The sequence below is a fragment of the Platalea leucorodia genome (assembly GCF_965183815.1).
Source record: "Platalea leucorodia genome assembly, chromosome: Z".
Lineage (NCBI taxonomy): Eukaryota > Metazoa > Chordata > Aves > Pelecaniformes > Threskiornithidae > Platalea > Platalea leucorodia.
In genome coordinates, this window is record NC_138858.1 from 50,387,773 (window position 1) to 50,402,211 (window position 14,439).

Here is a 14,439-nt window from a genome sequence, read left to right on the forward strand (position 1 = left end):
GGGCGACCTCATCGCTCCCTACAGCTTCCTGAGGAGGGCAAGTGGAGAGGGAGGTGCTGAGCTCTTCTCCCTGGCATCCAGCAACAGGACGCGAGAGTTCAAAGCTGCATCAGGGCAGGTTCCGACTTGCTAGTGGGAAACCTTTCTTTACCGAGAGGGTGGTCAGACACTGCAGCAGGCGTCCTAGAGAGGTGGGCGATGCCCCATGACTGTCAGTGCCTTAAAAAGAGGCATTTGGACCATGCCTTGCATAAAAGGCTTTAACTTTTGGTCAGCCCTGGCGTGGTCAGGCAGTTGGACTAGATGATCACTGTAGGTCCCTGCCAACTGGAACTAAACTATTCTATTCTATTTTATTCTATTCTATTCCTTTACCCCTCCTTGTTTGCAATCTGGAACTACTTTATTGGCATTAGGCAGGCAAAAAAATGGAGTTTTTTTCAAGGTAATTTTGCAAAGCTGAGTCAGAGAAAAGTATCAGGATTTCTATATGCAGGTCAGCCTGCTGAGTGTCCCACTGAACTAAAGAGACCAGTTTTCCACCTTGAAGTAAACCACGGCAAAGCAGGGGTAAACGTGCTTTCTGACCTACAAACTGAACTGTTAGAAAAAAATGGGAGGAGGAAGGGGAGGGCAGGGAGGAGGTATGTGTATGCGTGTGCACGCGTATGTATAAAACCAAAGTTTCTGTGATATATCAAGTATTGTTTGTGTCCCACCTAAAGTAATCCTTTGCCTCTTCTGTGTTACTATCAGATTAAAAAAATGAGAAATGGGACACTTACGATTGACCGTTTTGAGGAGCATGAGAGAGACTGCTGATGAGACATGCTTCTTGCAACTTTATTTTTAGAGTATTATTACCTCAAATACTTCATATTTTAGACTTAACAGAGCAGTACAAATTTAAAAGAGATTTCCTTAGTACATTTTCTTTCTCCTTTTTTCAAAACAATGCCTTCTATCACTCTTAATGTTATTTAGTTTTGAATGGAAATATTCACATTTTATCACTTTGTACCATCTGTTTCACCTTTTCTCAAGTACACTAAATTAGTTGCATCTATAGTTTGGCTCTTTCAAACTGAAACAGAGAACAAAATACTACAAAAGTAGGGAAAAATTAACCATAAAGCCATAAAAATTGAAAGGATGATTTATGGTGTGGTGTTACAACAGCATCTCATTTTGTTTAATTACCTACTTTTCATTAGAATAGTGTTCCTTTATCTTTGTGCTTAACTACAACATTCACCCTTTCCTTGTATGCACTTAGAGGCTACTCAGCATCCTAAGGAACTCTAATTAAACTCAATGTGGCATCAAATGCTGACAGGAAGTCTCAGGGACGTATAACTGTCCTTTTGTAGGACATACAATAAATACTTTGAAAGCCATTTAAGCTACTGAACCAAGAAGAGAAGGGGAGGGAGAGGGGGAGGAAGTAAAATCAAAACAAACTGGTTATATCAGGGATGTCCCACAGCTGCAGTAGCTACTTGCCAAAAGCCCAAGGGCCATTACTACTTTGAATATCAATTTACATATATCCTTAAACGGTTTAACAAATGTCTTATTTAATTTGCAGCTTCTTTGGTAGTTTAATACAAATTGTTTCTCTGAGCTGCCCAAACCTAAGCACCTGCTGCTGATCTGGAATTTGGTGGAAGAGGGCATGTTGGGGTCACATTTACAAAGTCAGAGCTGTATTTGGCTCTTTGCCGGACATTGCACATCTCAGAGTTGCACCTTACAGCTTGCCTGATATGATGGCCTACTGGCTATCAAAAACCTAACCACCGCTCTGCAGAGTAGGAAGCAGGCTCTCTCAGCACACAGACTGGGTAAATTCTCCCCTACAGAAACCATCAACTTCCTTTAATATCCACCTATGAGCTAAATTTGTAAATTTTGGAAAGCAGAACTCCTAGGAAAGAAAGTGTTTGTGTGCTTTGGTGTACTGCGTGCTGTAGTCCCATGTATAAATGCAAAGTGGTAAGTGTTACCTTCATTACGCTGCTTGATCCAACCCATTTGAAAGTATCTTGACAGTACTGCTAATCACAAGTGGGAATGCGCTTCCTCACATTTAAGCCTAAGTTAGCTTAACTGTAAGAGTAGACAGAAGTGTAACTAATCGCTTCTTCTTCCTAAGGTATTTGGAAACCTTGCCCAACAGCAGGCAAGTCTCACAGGGCTGCTTTCTTGTCTCTGCAACCAGGCTCTCTCAGTAAAGCAGTGCAAAGTAGCTGCATTACACCATAAGTCTCAAGGGCATTTGATTTAGACAGTAGCACAAAGAAGGTAAAGCTTTTCTGAAGGTCTATTTTTAATCACCTTTGCATATGCTTGGCTTCCATTTGGTTTTGAGGGGTTTCTGAACAATATGGATTAGTGAGCATAAGAGATTGAAACAAACTGTTATCCTTTTTTCTATATTCCCTGTCAGCCTCTTTCCTTTGTTCTTCCCTTCCTGTGAAGGAAAGGAAAAAACTATCACTTGCAGTAGTTTCCCCAGATAACAAGTTGCAGAAATACAGACACTTGTGTCTACTCCAAGATGCCATGCATATTAGTTTAAGTACACATCTGGCTTTTAAAATTAGTCTTTTGTAAGCAGATATTGAATTTCTACTTCTATCACTAAATAATATAAAATGCATTAGAATGGTCATCATTGATTTACTAGTGATTAGAAAAGACTTAAGTGGAAGACTAAAGATGAAGAAATAACGTAGTGTGGGAAGAAGCTGGGATCTGGTGTGGTGCAAAGCAACCCAAACTGGTACTCCCACTGCTCTTTAACTCTGCCTTGAATTACACATTCATGTTTTTTAATGAGAAAAATTATATTTTTTGAAACACAAGAGTAAGATTAGGATAAAAATTTCACAGCTTCCATTATAAGACAGAGGGTCGGTTTCTTCTGAGTGTACTTTACAGCTCTGGACAGACCAGAGTATAATTTTTATTTATATATTATTTGTGACACGGTATAGTTATGAGCCCTACTATGCTGTATCCTACATAGCTAGAGTAAAAACAATCACTGTACCAAAAAGTTGCACTAAAAATAGGTAAGAGAGAACAGAGTATGTAAAATGGTTTAGTGCAGCCTTGCTTTCAGTTCCCTTCTTCCTGTACAAATTTCCTGTCTCATCCTAAGCAACTGTCAAAGGACATTTAAACCAATGGACCCAGAAGCAGATCTGAGTTTGTGGATCAAAATTCCCTGAAAGGAGCCCCAGCCCCACAGCAGGGTGAAATACAGCCTCCCACCCAACTTTGAAAGAGAAAAGGAAACTGACACACAGGGGCTAGGAGGGAATTCCAGCCAGATCCCCAGATTGGATTGTCAGGAAGCCAGGAAATCTGCCAAGGCAAACACATGTTGTTTAACGTAGACCAGCCCGACATAATCTGTGCCTCAGTTCCTCATTCGTAAAATAGGAATAATATTCCATGCTTTATAGGGAGAGAAACATTTTGAAGCAAACTGATCCCATAATAGAGGAAGGCGAAAAATTCCCAAGATCGACCATCTCCATTTGATGTACAGAACACGGAAAGACAAAGGTTAAACAACTTGCTACAATCACACATGGAGACAGGAGCACAGCCAGAAATTGAATCCAGACCTCTAAAATTACAGTCCAGTGTTTTAATCACAAAATCCTTCTTCTTCCTTGATTAAAACAGGAAACCAGAACACAAAGTATGTGCTTATTCTGTAACTTCAACATGTTACCACAAATATCTTAGAAAAATATATATACTTCAAATACGGTCATTTCAGCCAAGTGTATATTTTGATGAAACAAAAGGCGTGCATGTCGTTCTGGAGGAGGCCCATCATTGAACACCTGGTCCTCATGGGCCTGAATAAACACTGTAACTTCTGAGTTCAGACAACCTTGTATTGGTTACAAAAACATCTGTTTATGTGAATTTTAAGATAATCTTGTATATTTTAAAAGATTGAAAATGTTGCTATCAGTGGCTGAACTGCAGTGAGACCTAAAAGTATTTGCTATGCCACCCGAGGAAAGGAGGAAGACATGAGTAATGCTGCTGCTGTGTGATGGTAAGGAAAGTAGTATTCTTTTTTAATATGATGCTGGGTACCTTTGGTTTGCCAGACAGATCCAGTTTACAAAACTATTTGCCCCCACAGCTACTGTGTTTTAGCAGGAAGACCCCAGCCATGGGCAGGGAGGTGGCCTCAGGGTGAAGTGCTCTGATAACCCATTCCTCTCTACCCTCTTTCCCAAGGCCCCATATTCCCTTTTCCATCTTATAATTACATGGAGATTTGTCACACGATGAAAACGTACTTGCCCCCATAATAAAGCTGTATGAGTGCCCGTCACACCATGCAGAAGGTCCCCTTAGGGGTCACAGAAGACATGTGCTTTGGCTATATGATAAAAGCCATGGGATATGCAGACCCATTGAGAATAAATTGCCCACCCCAGACTCAGGGTTCCTCACCAGAGTTTTAACTCAGATATGTCACTGGTTTTCAAAGACATTCTGTTTTCCATTGTTTGAAAGAACTGGTTTTTTTTCACAACTACAATTGCTTCATCACTTTTCTTCAATGTATTGAATCTTATATTTTTTACTGTTGTCCCAAACTACCTGAAGAAAATAAGGCAGGAGAGCATGCAAATTTATTCTGAATGACTAATACCTCAAAAATTCCTCCCCAAAGTAATGACAATTTCTGCTTGATGACAGTGTTTCTTCCCACCTATTTCTACTTCTAAGGGTCCAGCATACAGGCATCAGTGACCGCAAACTCAGAACTGATCTTAGTCAGAGGTTGATAAAACAGGGACTTGTCAAAGCTTCTTAGAAAGCCCAGTTCCCCTACGCATGGCTCTGGTGGGAGACATTCACCTCCTGGCATCCTGAGCAGACTGCAGAAAGGTCATGTGGGGAAAAGTGCAGCACTGGCAACAGAGTCAGCTCTGTTAACCCACACTTGGCAAGGGCTGAGTTTATAGCTGCTTCTTTCTGTACTCTGTTGTGCCTTCCTCACTTCTGCTAAAGCTTCATCAGATTTTCCAGAAGCCCGTAGAGCCAACAAACTGGCAGATACCTTCCGTCCCAAGTTCACTTCAAGGTGGCACAACTACAGTCACAGCCTTAATGAGAAATCTAAAGAGCTTCAAAACAGGAGTTTGCCCAATGGGTAAAATTCAATCTAACTGTTCAATTAAAGAAAAAAATACATTAGACTAGAGAACATGTAGTCTTTTAGAATGACGTTATCTTGTAAGAGCAACACCTCTAGAAGGGAAGGCAACTGTTTCTGCCCTCCTGCTCTTAGACTCCAAGAGATTAACATCCATTGCTTAATTTTAAATCATGCTAAAAAAGCATTCTCTGGTATTTGCTACCCATTTATTTTACTTCCACGTACTTGTACCTTTCTGAACAGACAGGATGTCTCTCTTTAGAAGGGCAAAAGCTAATAGTGCTAATGATACAAAAGGTAATAGCATTATGCAGTGAGAGAAAGGACTCAACCTGCTGGTTTGTCCTCTAGTAGAACAGTCCTTTGGACAGCAAAGGCTGGTCAGAGACTAGTTTTCTGACTGTGTTTTGTTTTTATTTCCTTTGTAAATTAATTTATACTAGCTATTAATACTTTCAATAATTTTAATACTTTTGATAAATAAAGCAATTTGGATAGATTGTATTTTTCCATTTCTACAGAAAAATCCCTAGAAATTTTTACAGATACAGACCTTCACAGAAAATAAAGACCTCTCCACCCTCTCAAAAAAATCCACACCAGTTTAAGACTATATATTTGGTGGAAAATTTTTACTTCTAGATTTTTATGGTAACATCTCAACTTCATTACCTGAAGGTCAGGGCCTTTTTTTGCACTGGCAAGTCTGACTGCATAATGCACATTTGATCTCTGGCAATCTTTAATTGTAGTTAATTTCTAGAAATCCACAGCAGAACACATGGACTGCATAAAAATACCTTACTAGATGGTATCTACATAGGTAATGTTTTTTATGCCTTAATAATTCATTAGGTATAGTTTTAAACCAAGTTACAATGGTTTTAGGTTTCAGCACTTCCACTGAAGCGTGTCTTTTTGGAAGCGTTAATGCCAGGAGAAACAGCTCTCGGGTGGCTCAACATGAGACTGTGCTATGCAGCCAGCAAACAGAAAGAGTCCTTTGTTCCATGCGGGCTCCTTCCAAGCAGTTAGGTATTTCTTTTGCCTTTTTCTCCTTTCCTCTTTTCTGGCTTACGAACTGACCTGCACGATCTTATACAAAATATTCAGTAAAAAAAATCACAATCAGTTTCTGAAAAGAAAAAATAATACTGCCAAATTATGGCATTTTATTTGAAGGACTAGGGAGGAGGCATGGAGCAGAGGAACATGGAAACAATTGTGAGGCATAAGAAGAGAAAAAAAAGACAGTAAAAAAAAGGAAAGATAGGAACTTTGAAAGGGTGGGCAAAAGCTGGTTAAGTAGGAAAGAGAAAAAAAAATTGAAACAGGAGCAGGCATGCAATGAAGCAGAGATCTGTAATCCCTGAAAGCTCCTGGACCTCATATGATAAGTCCCTCACGACTTCTCACTAGACCTTTGACCTAAGCTTGTTTTTCTTAAGTTTCAGCTTTCTCCTCAATATGTAGTGGATATTAAAAAAAAACCCCTACCAGTAGCATACTCTTCACCTCACCTTTTAATGGCAGGTACAAAACAATGATGGCACCACTACTGCTTCCAGGTCTACCACCGATACCATTGGTACAAGACTGATTTAGAGGTGCTATAATCCAAATGACAGGTTTTGGGTTTTTTTTGTTTTTGTTTTTTCTTTCTTTATTTTAACTTAAGAGTTCAAAGCCAGCAGATTGAATAGTCAAGCGTTCAAAACCTAGGCAAAACTAGAATGAAAGATCGCTCAGGAACCTTAATTCACTTCCAGTCTGGGGGGGCATGTAATTAAGAAATGTGTGTCACACAGTAATTTTTTTCCACTTTATCAGTTGGAATTTTTTATTTATGTTGATACTTGTAAAATATTAATAAGTTAATACTCAGTACAGGAGAAGAGTTTGGGAAATACTAGGAAAACTAAAAGATATAAGATTAACTATTTGCTCAATAACAAAAAGTGAATCAATGTAAAACTTGTTTCCCAGCTTTTCACCTTGTGCTCAGAGCTTGCTACTCTTCCATTGCATTTGAGAACTGTTCTTTGAACTTCAGTTGAGTGCTTCACTATGCATATTTCAGTTTGCTGTCTCTTGTACCAGTCTCTGCCTTCTGATCTCATAAAAGATCAGACAGCTTCCTGGTATCTCACTATTTTTCTCCTTTATAGAACAGGTGCATAACAGTTTTCTAAAGTGCTGTAAGATCTGAAGTAGGATTTCATTGGTCACAAAAATGATTACATTTTTTTGTACTCTGTCATGAATAGCTTTTTTTAATCTTCAATAGTTAGCAATCAATTTTAAGAAAAATATGAAAACTTGTTAAATCCCTCTAATGTTGAAATCCTTTAAATTAATTTACACTTTCTGTGCATATAAAATACAAAATGTGTACCATGTGGTATTATTTTTATATATGTAAGATGACTGAGTGAGGTACACGCAAGATGGATGGATTAGTGGTCAGCCCACTGCAGTTATTTAAAGTGTTTCCACTCAAGCCATTGGGAGTTCAGAGATCACAAACATTGATCAATAATGTACTTCTAAAAAGCATCCACGTGTCTGTACAAATTTGCTTTTAGTCTTTTTTTAATTAGTCCATCACCAACACTAATTTTATGCCGTTAACACATAAAAGGCCTCAGACTGCATTCCTCACTCCATTAATTGATCAACTGCAGAATCTATTTCAAGAAATGATACAATCCACAGTATTTAAATTAAAACTAACACATAAAGCAACGATGATGAAACAGAACTGATCTATTTTCATCCTTATAACTGGATCAGCAAGTGAGCCCAGGCAGCTAACAAAAATCACCAAAACACCACCAAAGTCAAAATGACACTAACAAACAGAGGTTTTACCTAGCTACTCAAAGACAGGATTCTAGTATTGTTTTATCTGACTTTTCAAGTTATAATAATATAACACGGGTAAATTTACAACCGCAGCAACCTAAGCATTTTACCCATTCATTTTTAACCACTCTTCCAGCCCATACTTGCCCTGTAAACAATTACTGTTCAAACATCATGACTTTGTGGTATTGTGCTTGTCCAAAATATGAAATAAGCAAGCAGAAGTTGCTCAAGAAAATTCGATCAAACCAAAACCCACTGTAACACAATACTATCCCTGTCTGAAAAAGCTTCATCCATTCTGTGAGTTTTCAATCGAATTAGATATTTTTAGCAAGCACACTGTGGTTGCGGGCAGTGTTTACTGAGTTTATGAACTAAATTCTTACAGAATAAAATTGGTCAGAGTGCATTAAATAATTTTCAAAAACAGTACTTACTGAAGATTGTGATTTGGGCTGTTTGTTGGACCTGTAAACATAAAATAAACAAACATTGCTGGCAAGTTAGTCTCAAGGACAACAGCATAAAAAAAGTCAATAGCAATCTAAAGGAAACTGTCACTTTAAGGAAGGTTTGTCTCAAGATTCAAACAAACCCCTCTGCGTTCCTGCACATAATTATATATTGCTATTTTCAAAACCACAAATAAAAATCACATGAACTTTCTGTCTGCTCAGGCAGCAACTTGAGTGGACTTAATTTTTGATAGAACCTATCTCCTGCCATAAAAACACAGGCTGTTAAACAGACAATGTGTTATCTTGACACATCACTTACCTCTTAATAAGCCCCACCTGAGCCTTATTATCAGAGTTTATGGTATGACAAGGGCATGCTCTTAACCTTTGTCACAGCAGGAACAAGGTCCAATACCCAGCACTTAATGAATCACTACAAACTAAACTGTGGAGTTAGCTACTTTCATTACAAAATTAGAAGAAATTTTAGGAAAATTACTCTAGAATTTTTTTCCCCATTGTTTCAGATGCAAACTAAATAAAAGCTTGCCTTACAGGCTGGATGATTAAGTCTCTAAAATGCAATATAAGTACTTCTTGAAAGGTGTGGTGTACCTTCAGCTGTCAAAGGGCAGAATTTGACGCCAGGCTTCATGTAGCAGTACAGACATGATATTTCACGAGGATGGTCCCAGCGTTAGGAACATCACGTACAAAACTGCTTCTCATTCTTCTTTTCAGTTTTTTTTACAGACTGAGTTCAGCAGTAGAGTGAGAGAAAACTCAAGGCAATGAATGTTACCTTTTTGTACTTTATACTGGCACTTCTTTAAAATTTTTTCTTCACTACATATTTACAGACCTTTGCATCTGTATTTACTTTCTTTTATTACCGGTAAATGGGTATCAAGTTCAACTGAGAAGTTCTGCGCTGGGGGAGAGGCCCCAGGCAATGACTTTATTTATTTCCTTTCGTTTTGAGAATTCTTCTTAAAACATCGAATTCATTTCTCATTATGCTATTGTGAAAACTAATACCTAGTCTATAAAGCAGTCTGAGTAATTATAAAAGCCAGGAACTCACCAAGCCTTACAAACAACACTCCTGTTGCAGTTATTGTCTTCATCCCATTCGAAGCCACACACTGGTAGTATCCCGTGTCTGTAGTATCCAGATCCTGGATTCTCAGACGCGAACCATAATCTGTTTTTCTGATGATGATCCGTCTTGGCTCCTGAACCACTGGAGCATCGTTTTTTAGCCATCTGACGTTTGGAGATGGATTTCCTGCTACCTTGCAGTGGAGGATTGCTGTTTGCCCCTGGACTACAGTGATATTGTTTACTGGTTCCAAAAAGGTCAGGAAGTAACCTAAGAGGGTAAAAGGTCAGAAAAGATCAAACTTCACTTGGGCTGCGATAAAAGACTGCCCAAAGGCACATTTTTAAGAGAGGATCTTGGAAAAGGTTTCAGTTTTCTTTCAAGCGTATACTCCAAAAAATGCAATTCACTGTCCTAGGGACACCATAGCATCACACTCCAATGTGTCTTTCATGATTGGCTTCATGTTTGTCTGCAGGTAGGTACACAGGTTAGAAGGTCAAGCATGAATTAATACCATTACAATAATAATTCCCTATGTGGACACCTATTCTGAAGCAATAATGACTTTTTCTGGTTAGTTTCTACATCTCTTGGGAAACAGTGCTATAAAAGAAAAATACACCTTTATTCCATAAAAGAGTAATCCCAGTTGCAACCATATTAGAACATCATTATAATTTCACCACTTAATCTTCTTACGTGGTCATATATTTGTCTTAAAAATAACTAAAACTGGAAAATTTATCTTTAGATATTAGTTTGACTTGCCAGATACTCATCTGACAAGAAAATCTTAAGATGAGCCTGATTTGGATAGGTTTATGTTCCAATTTAATTTTAAAGGTGATAAATCTCACATTCAATTTTAAAAAAAGGATGTCTCAATTGCAGAAGTAACCTGTGATACCGAGGTCACTTTTAAATTGATTATAGGCTGCCATTTTTTACATCAAGTCCTAAAATAGCGCTAAATTGGACAAAGAAAGGTCTGTATGGATATTGAGTAATCAGGTTTCATGGGTTTACTTTTATAAATGGAAACTAAGAGCACTAATTTGTGGTTTGTTGAAAGCAAAGGACTTGTCAAGAAGCACATACGCTGTACTGGTGATCTCAAGTGATTAAAAAAAAAGAAATAATTAATGGAAGAACACTGTAAAAACTTGACAATCAAAACTTCTGCAGGTTATTATTTTTAAATTGAATTTGATGTTAGGAGTCCTGCAACTGACACACATCACATGCTTAAAGCTTGAAAGTGTGTAATTCCACTGAAATAATAATGTGATTGTCAAAACAAGTAAGAAAAGTATCTAGCAGTCATTCTCATATGCTTGTTTTGATGAAATTATACCATTTAGAGATAGAACAACAGGAATACTTCATATTACACTATATTTTTATGTCAGCTGGATCCAAATATTGAATAACTTTGATGGATGTCCACATGTGCCATTTCCTATAAGTTAAAATATTTTACAGTTGTTTAATTAGGAAATAGCATATTACTGTGCAGGAATCTAACACCAGTAAGGCAATGGTCAACCTTCACAGTCTAATTGCCAAAATACCTTAAGAAAATTGATGCTCTGCTTTGATTTACGTTTGACATGATCATGAAAATCACTTTCTCTGTAATGGCTACGTATAGCACTGGAGATGGGAGCAGTGAAAACATCAGAATATAATGAATTTGCAAAGACAGATTTTGCTGAAAAACTGGGTTTTCCCAAGTGTTACATTATTGGCCTTTCAAAAGAAATCCTGCTTTTAATGAATAATATGAAAATACAATGTAGGGAAGTGTGAATTTAGTATGTCACTAAATAGAAAATGAAGTAAACACAAATATATATAATCTCCACATGACATTGCAAACTTACAGGAAAATTATTTTGTCATCCTTTTTCCTCATAAAACAATAAATTATTCGGTATGTAATTTTACGTTAATTTTCCCTATCGTTTGCCTACGAATCTTTAGTAGATTTTAAAACATTTTGGCAGAACACAAAAAATATTTCTTTTCAAACGCCTGATAAAAAAGGGAGAAAAAGTACATGAATGCTTTCTGCAATGTCATGCCACAACAATATCATTTGTTGTGGTTTCCAGTTCCATTTCATAGCTGCAGAATTAAAACTACTAGGATGACATTCTGGCAGGGAACAGAAAAACAGCAAATTACCTTGTTGATATAGGGAACAGAAGCAATTGATTAAACTATTACTTAAGCCAACACTTTACATACATAAGCATTTCTAGCAGCAAGAAAGAAAGCATGATCAACCCTACCACAAGTTAGAAAAGGAATTTCCATGGCTATTTCACTTCTTAGCTCATTATTTAGGGAGTACCACAACTTATTTTGCCACTTTTTCACAATCTGTATGTAGTTTTTCTCAGCAGCACTGTCGAGACAGAGTATACAGTCAGGAAGAGAAGAATTAAGTCTGCATTTATTTGAACATGGTCAAAAAAGAGTTGTCATACTCAATGAAACCGGTCGAGTCAGAAGAATCAATTTATGAAAAGAATTGGAAAATGGAAAAGCTGAAAAATTCTTGTAATTCTAGCAAATCAGCATTGAGGAAGTGCAAGGACATCCGCTCATGGTAATGGTGTTGAGGTGGTGGAAGAGGAGTGGAGCCACAATGTGGGGCCATGAAAGTGCCAACTCAAGGAATAGTTCTGGCAAGGTACAGATTCAATGTGTGGTCTGCAAAACAGGTACAAGATTGGCTCACAGGCCACACTCAGGAGGTGGTGATCAATGGTTTTTACTCAGGCTGGCAGCCTGTCACAAGTGGGGTCCTCTAGGGATCGATACCAGGCCCCACGCTGTTCAACATCTTTATAAATGTCTTGGGAGATGATATTGAAAGCACCCTCATCAAGTTCGCTGATGAGACTAAACTGGGTGGTGATGTGGGCAGAAGGGAGAGCCGTCTTAGAGAGAGACCTGGACGAGGCTGAAAGAGGGCACAAGCAAGAACTGTATGGAGTCTACCATCGACATGTCCAAGGTCCCACACCTGGGTCAGAATAACCAAAGAGCCCAGTACAGGTTAGGATCTATGTGGCTGAGGAACAGCCTTGCTGAAAGGGAGCTGGTGGTCCTGGTAGACAACAAGCTCAACATGAGTCAGCAGAGCGCTGCTGCGGCAATGAAGGCAAATCGGATCCTGGGCTGCGTCCACAGGGGCATTACTAGCAGAGATAATGACATGATCATCCCAATTTACTCAGTGCTTGTCAGGCCACACTTGGGAGTATTGTGTCCAGTTCTGGTCCCCAAAATTAAAAAATGACACAGAACGACTGGATAGTGTCCAAAGGAGGGCCACAGAGATTTCTTCAAAAGGCTGGAGAACCTGTCCTATGAGGAAAGACTTGAAGGAGTTAGGTCTCTTCTCCCTGGAGAAGAGAAGGCTGAGGGGGTGAACTCATCACAGTTTTCCAGTACTTAAAAGGCATCCACAAAGAGGAGAGAGGCTCTCTCTTCACAAGGAGCTACATGGAGAAGACAAGGGATGGTGGGTGAAAGTTGCATCAGGAGACGTTTCATCTCACAGAAGAAAGAAATTTTTTGCAGCATGAACAATCATTCACTGGAAAATGACCTCCCCAGAGATGTGGTGGAGTCCTCATCACTGGCAGTTTTCAAGATGCAATTGGACAGGGTGCTAGATGATCTTGTCTACGCTCCCTTTTCCAAAAAAGGTTGGACAAGATGATCTTTTGAGGTCCCTCCCAAAAGAGAGAGGTCCCTCCCAAAATAGAACCTGCTGTGGTTCTATGGGTCTATGATTCATCAATTGTGGGGGCAGCCTGAATGTGCTTACACAAGGGAGGCAAAGGACACGGTTGAAGGTCTTTTTCAAGAAGAAGCTGGGCCACTTGCAGCATGGAGCCAGCACAGAGGTATAATCACCTGGCTCAGAGATGCTCCTGATTCCTAAGAAGTGAAAGAGGCGGAGAAGATGCTTTCTATAAATGTGGGGCCAATTCAAGCACTCTGAGTTCACAGCCGGGGAATGTGGTTCTTCTACCTCTTTGATAAACTTTTTCTTCTTAACACAGAAGTATATGAAAGGTCTACATTGGTTTTGTCCCATTGTTCAGCTTTTGTGCCACTGGTCGGCTTATAGCTTGCTCAGACGCTTACCACTATTTCACTTTTCCCGATTTAAAATGAGCTGTGTTGAGTCTTCACTTCAGGTTAGTCACGGATATTACATTCAAATAAATTTGCATGAAAACAGATACTAAAGTTACTTATTAGGACCAACAGATGTTATTAACTCAAGATTAAATCCATGTTAGAGCTTTCTGTTTTACCAATTAAACCATAGTTACTGTAGGAAGTAATTTGGTCCACAGCTTTTAAGCAATCCAAAATACTTCATGTGAATTTATGAATCAGATCCTATTAATAACTAGAACAAAACTATTACCACCAAAAGCAATGCCAAAGATTTATGGATTAATTCAGACCCAGTGTGATTAGATACACTTCCCCTGAAGTCAGTGTAACTGAATCCATTTCCTGCAGGTCAGAATTTGGCTTTAGTTCATTATTTCTCCTGCCAGGTTTACAGGCATGTTCTGCAGTGTTTTATATTACCTTGTTATTACAAATCAAGTAATAAATATTTTAACATACTGAACTTTGAAGCACTTGTGTTTTCTTCAAAGTTCTGCATAGCAGTTTAGAAGGAGTAGAGCAACTCACTGCCTATCCACTGTCTCTGTCCGCACCCTGAAGTGCACACTCTCTATTTGCTAGTTTCATTTCCTCTTTGA

The 14,439-nt window shown here is 38.6% G+C and overlaps 1 protein-coding gene across 1 annotated transcript in view; it reads right to left on the minus strand.

Moving 5' to 3' along the window:
- ROR2 (receptor tyrosine kinase like orphan receptor 2) overlaps nucleotides 1-14,439 on the minus strand; it is a gene marked incomplete at both ends in the record, with an annotated part of 156,764 nt that overhangs the window by 27,600 nt on the left and 114,725 nt on the right. Inside the window, 2 exons of the mRNA XM_082336599.1 lie at nucleotides 8,509-8,539; nucleotides 9,614-9,901. Of these exons, the coding sequence (XP_082192725.1) occupies nucleotides 8,509-8,539; nucleotides 9,614-9,901 (319 nt within the window). The remainder of the gene's footprint in view (nucleotides 1-8,508; nucleotides 8,540-9,613; nucleotides 9,902-14,439) is intronic.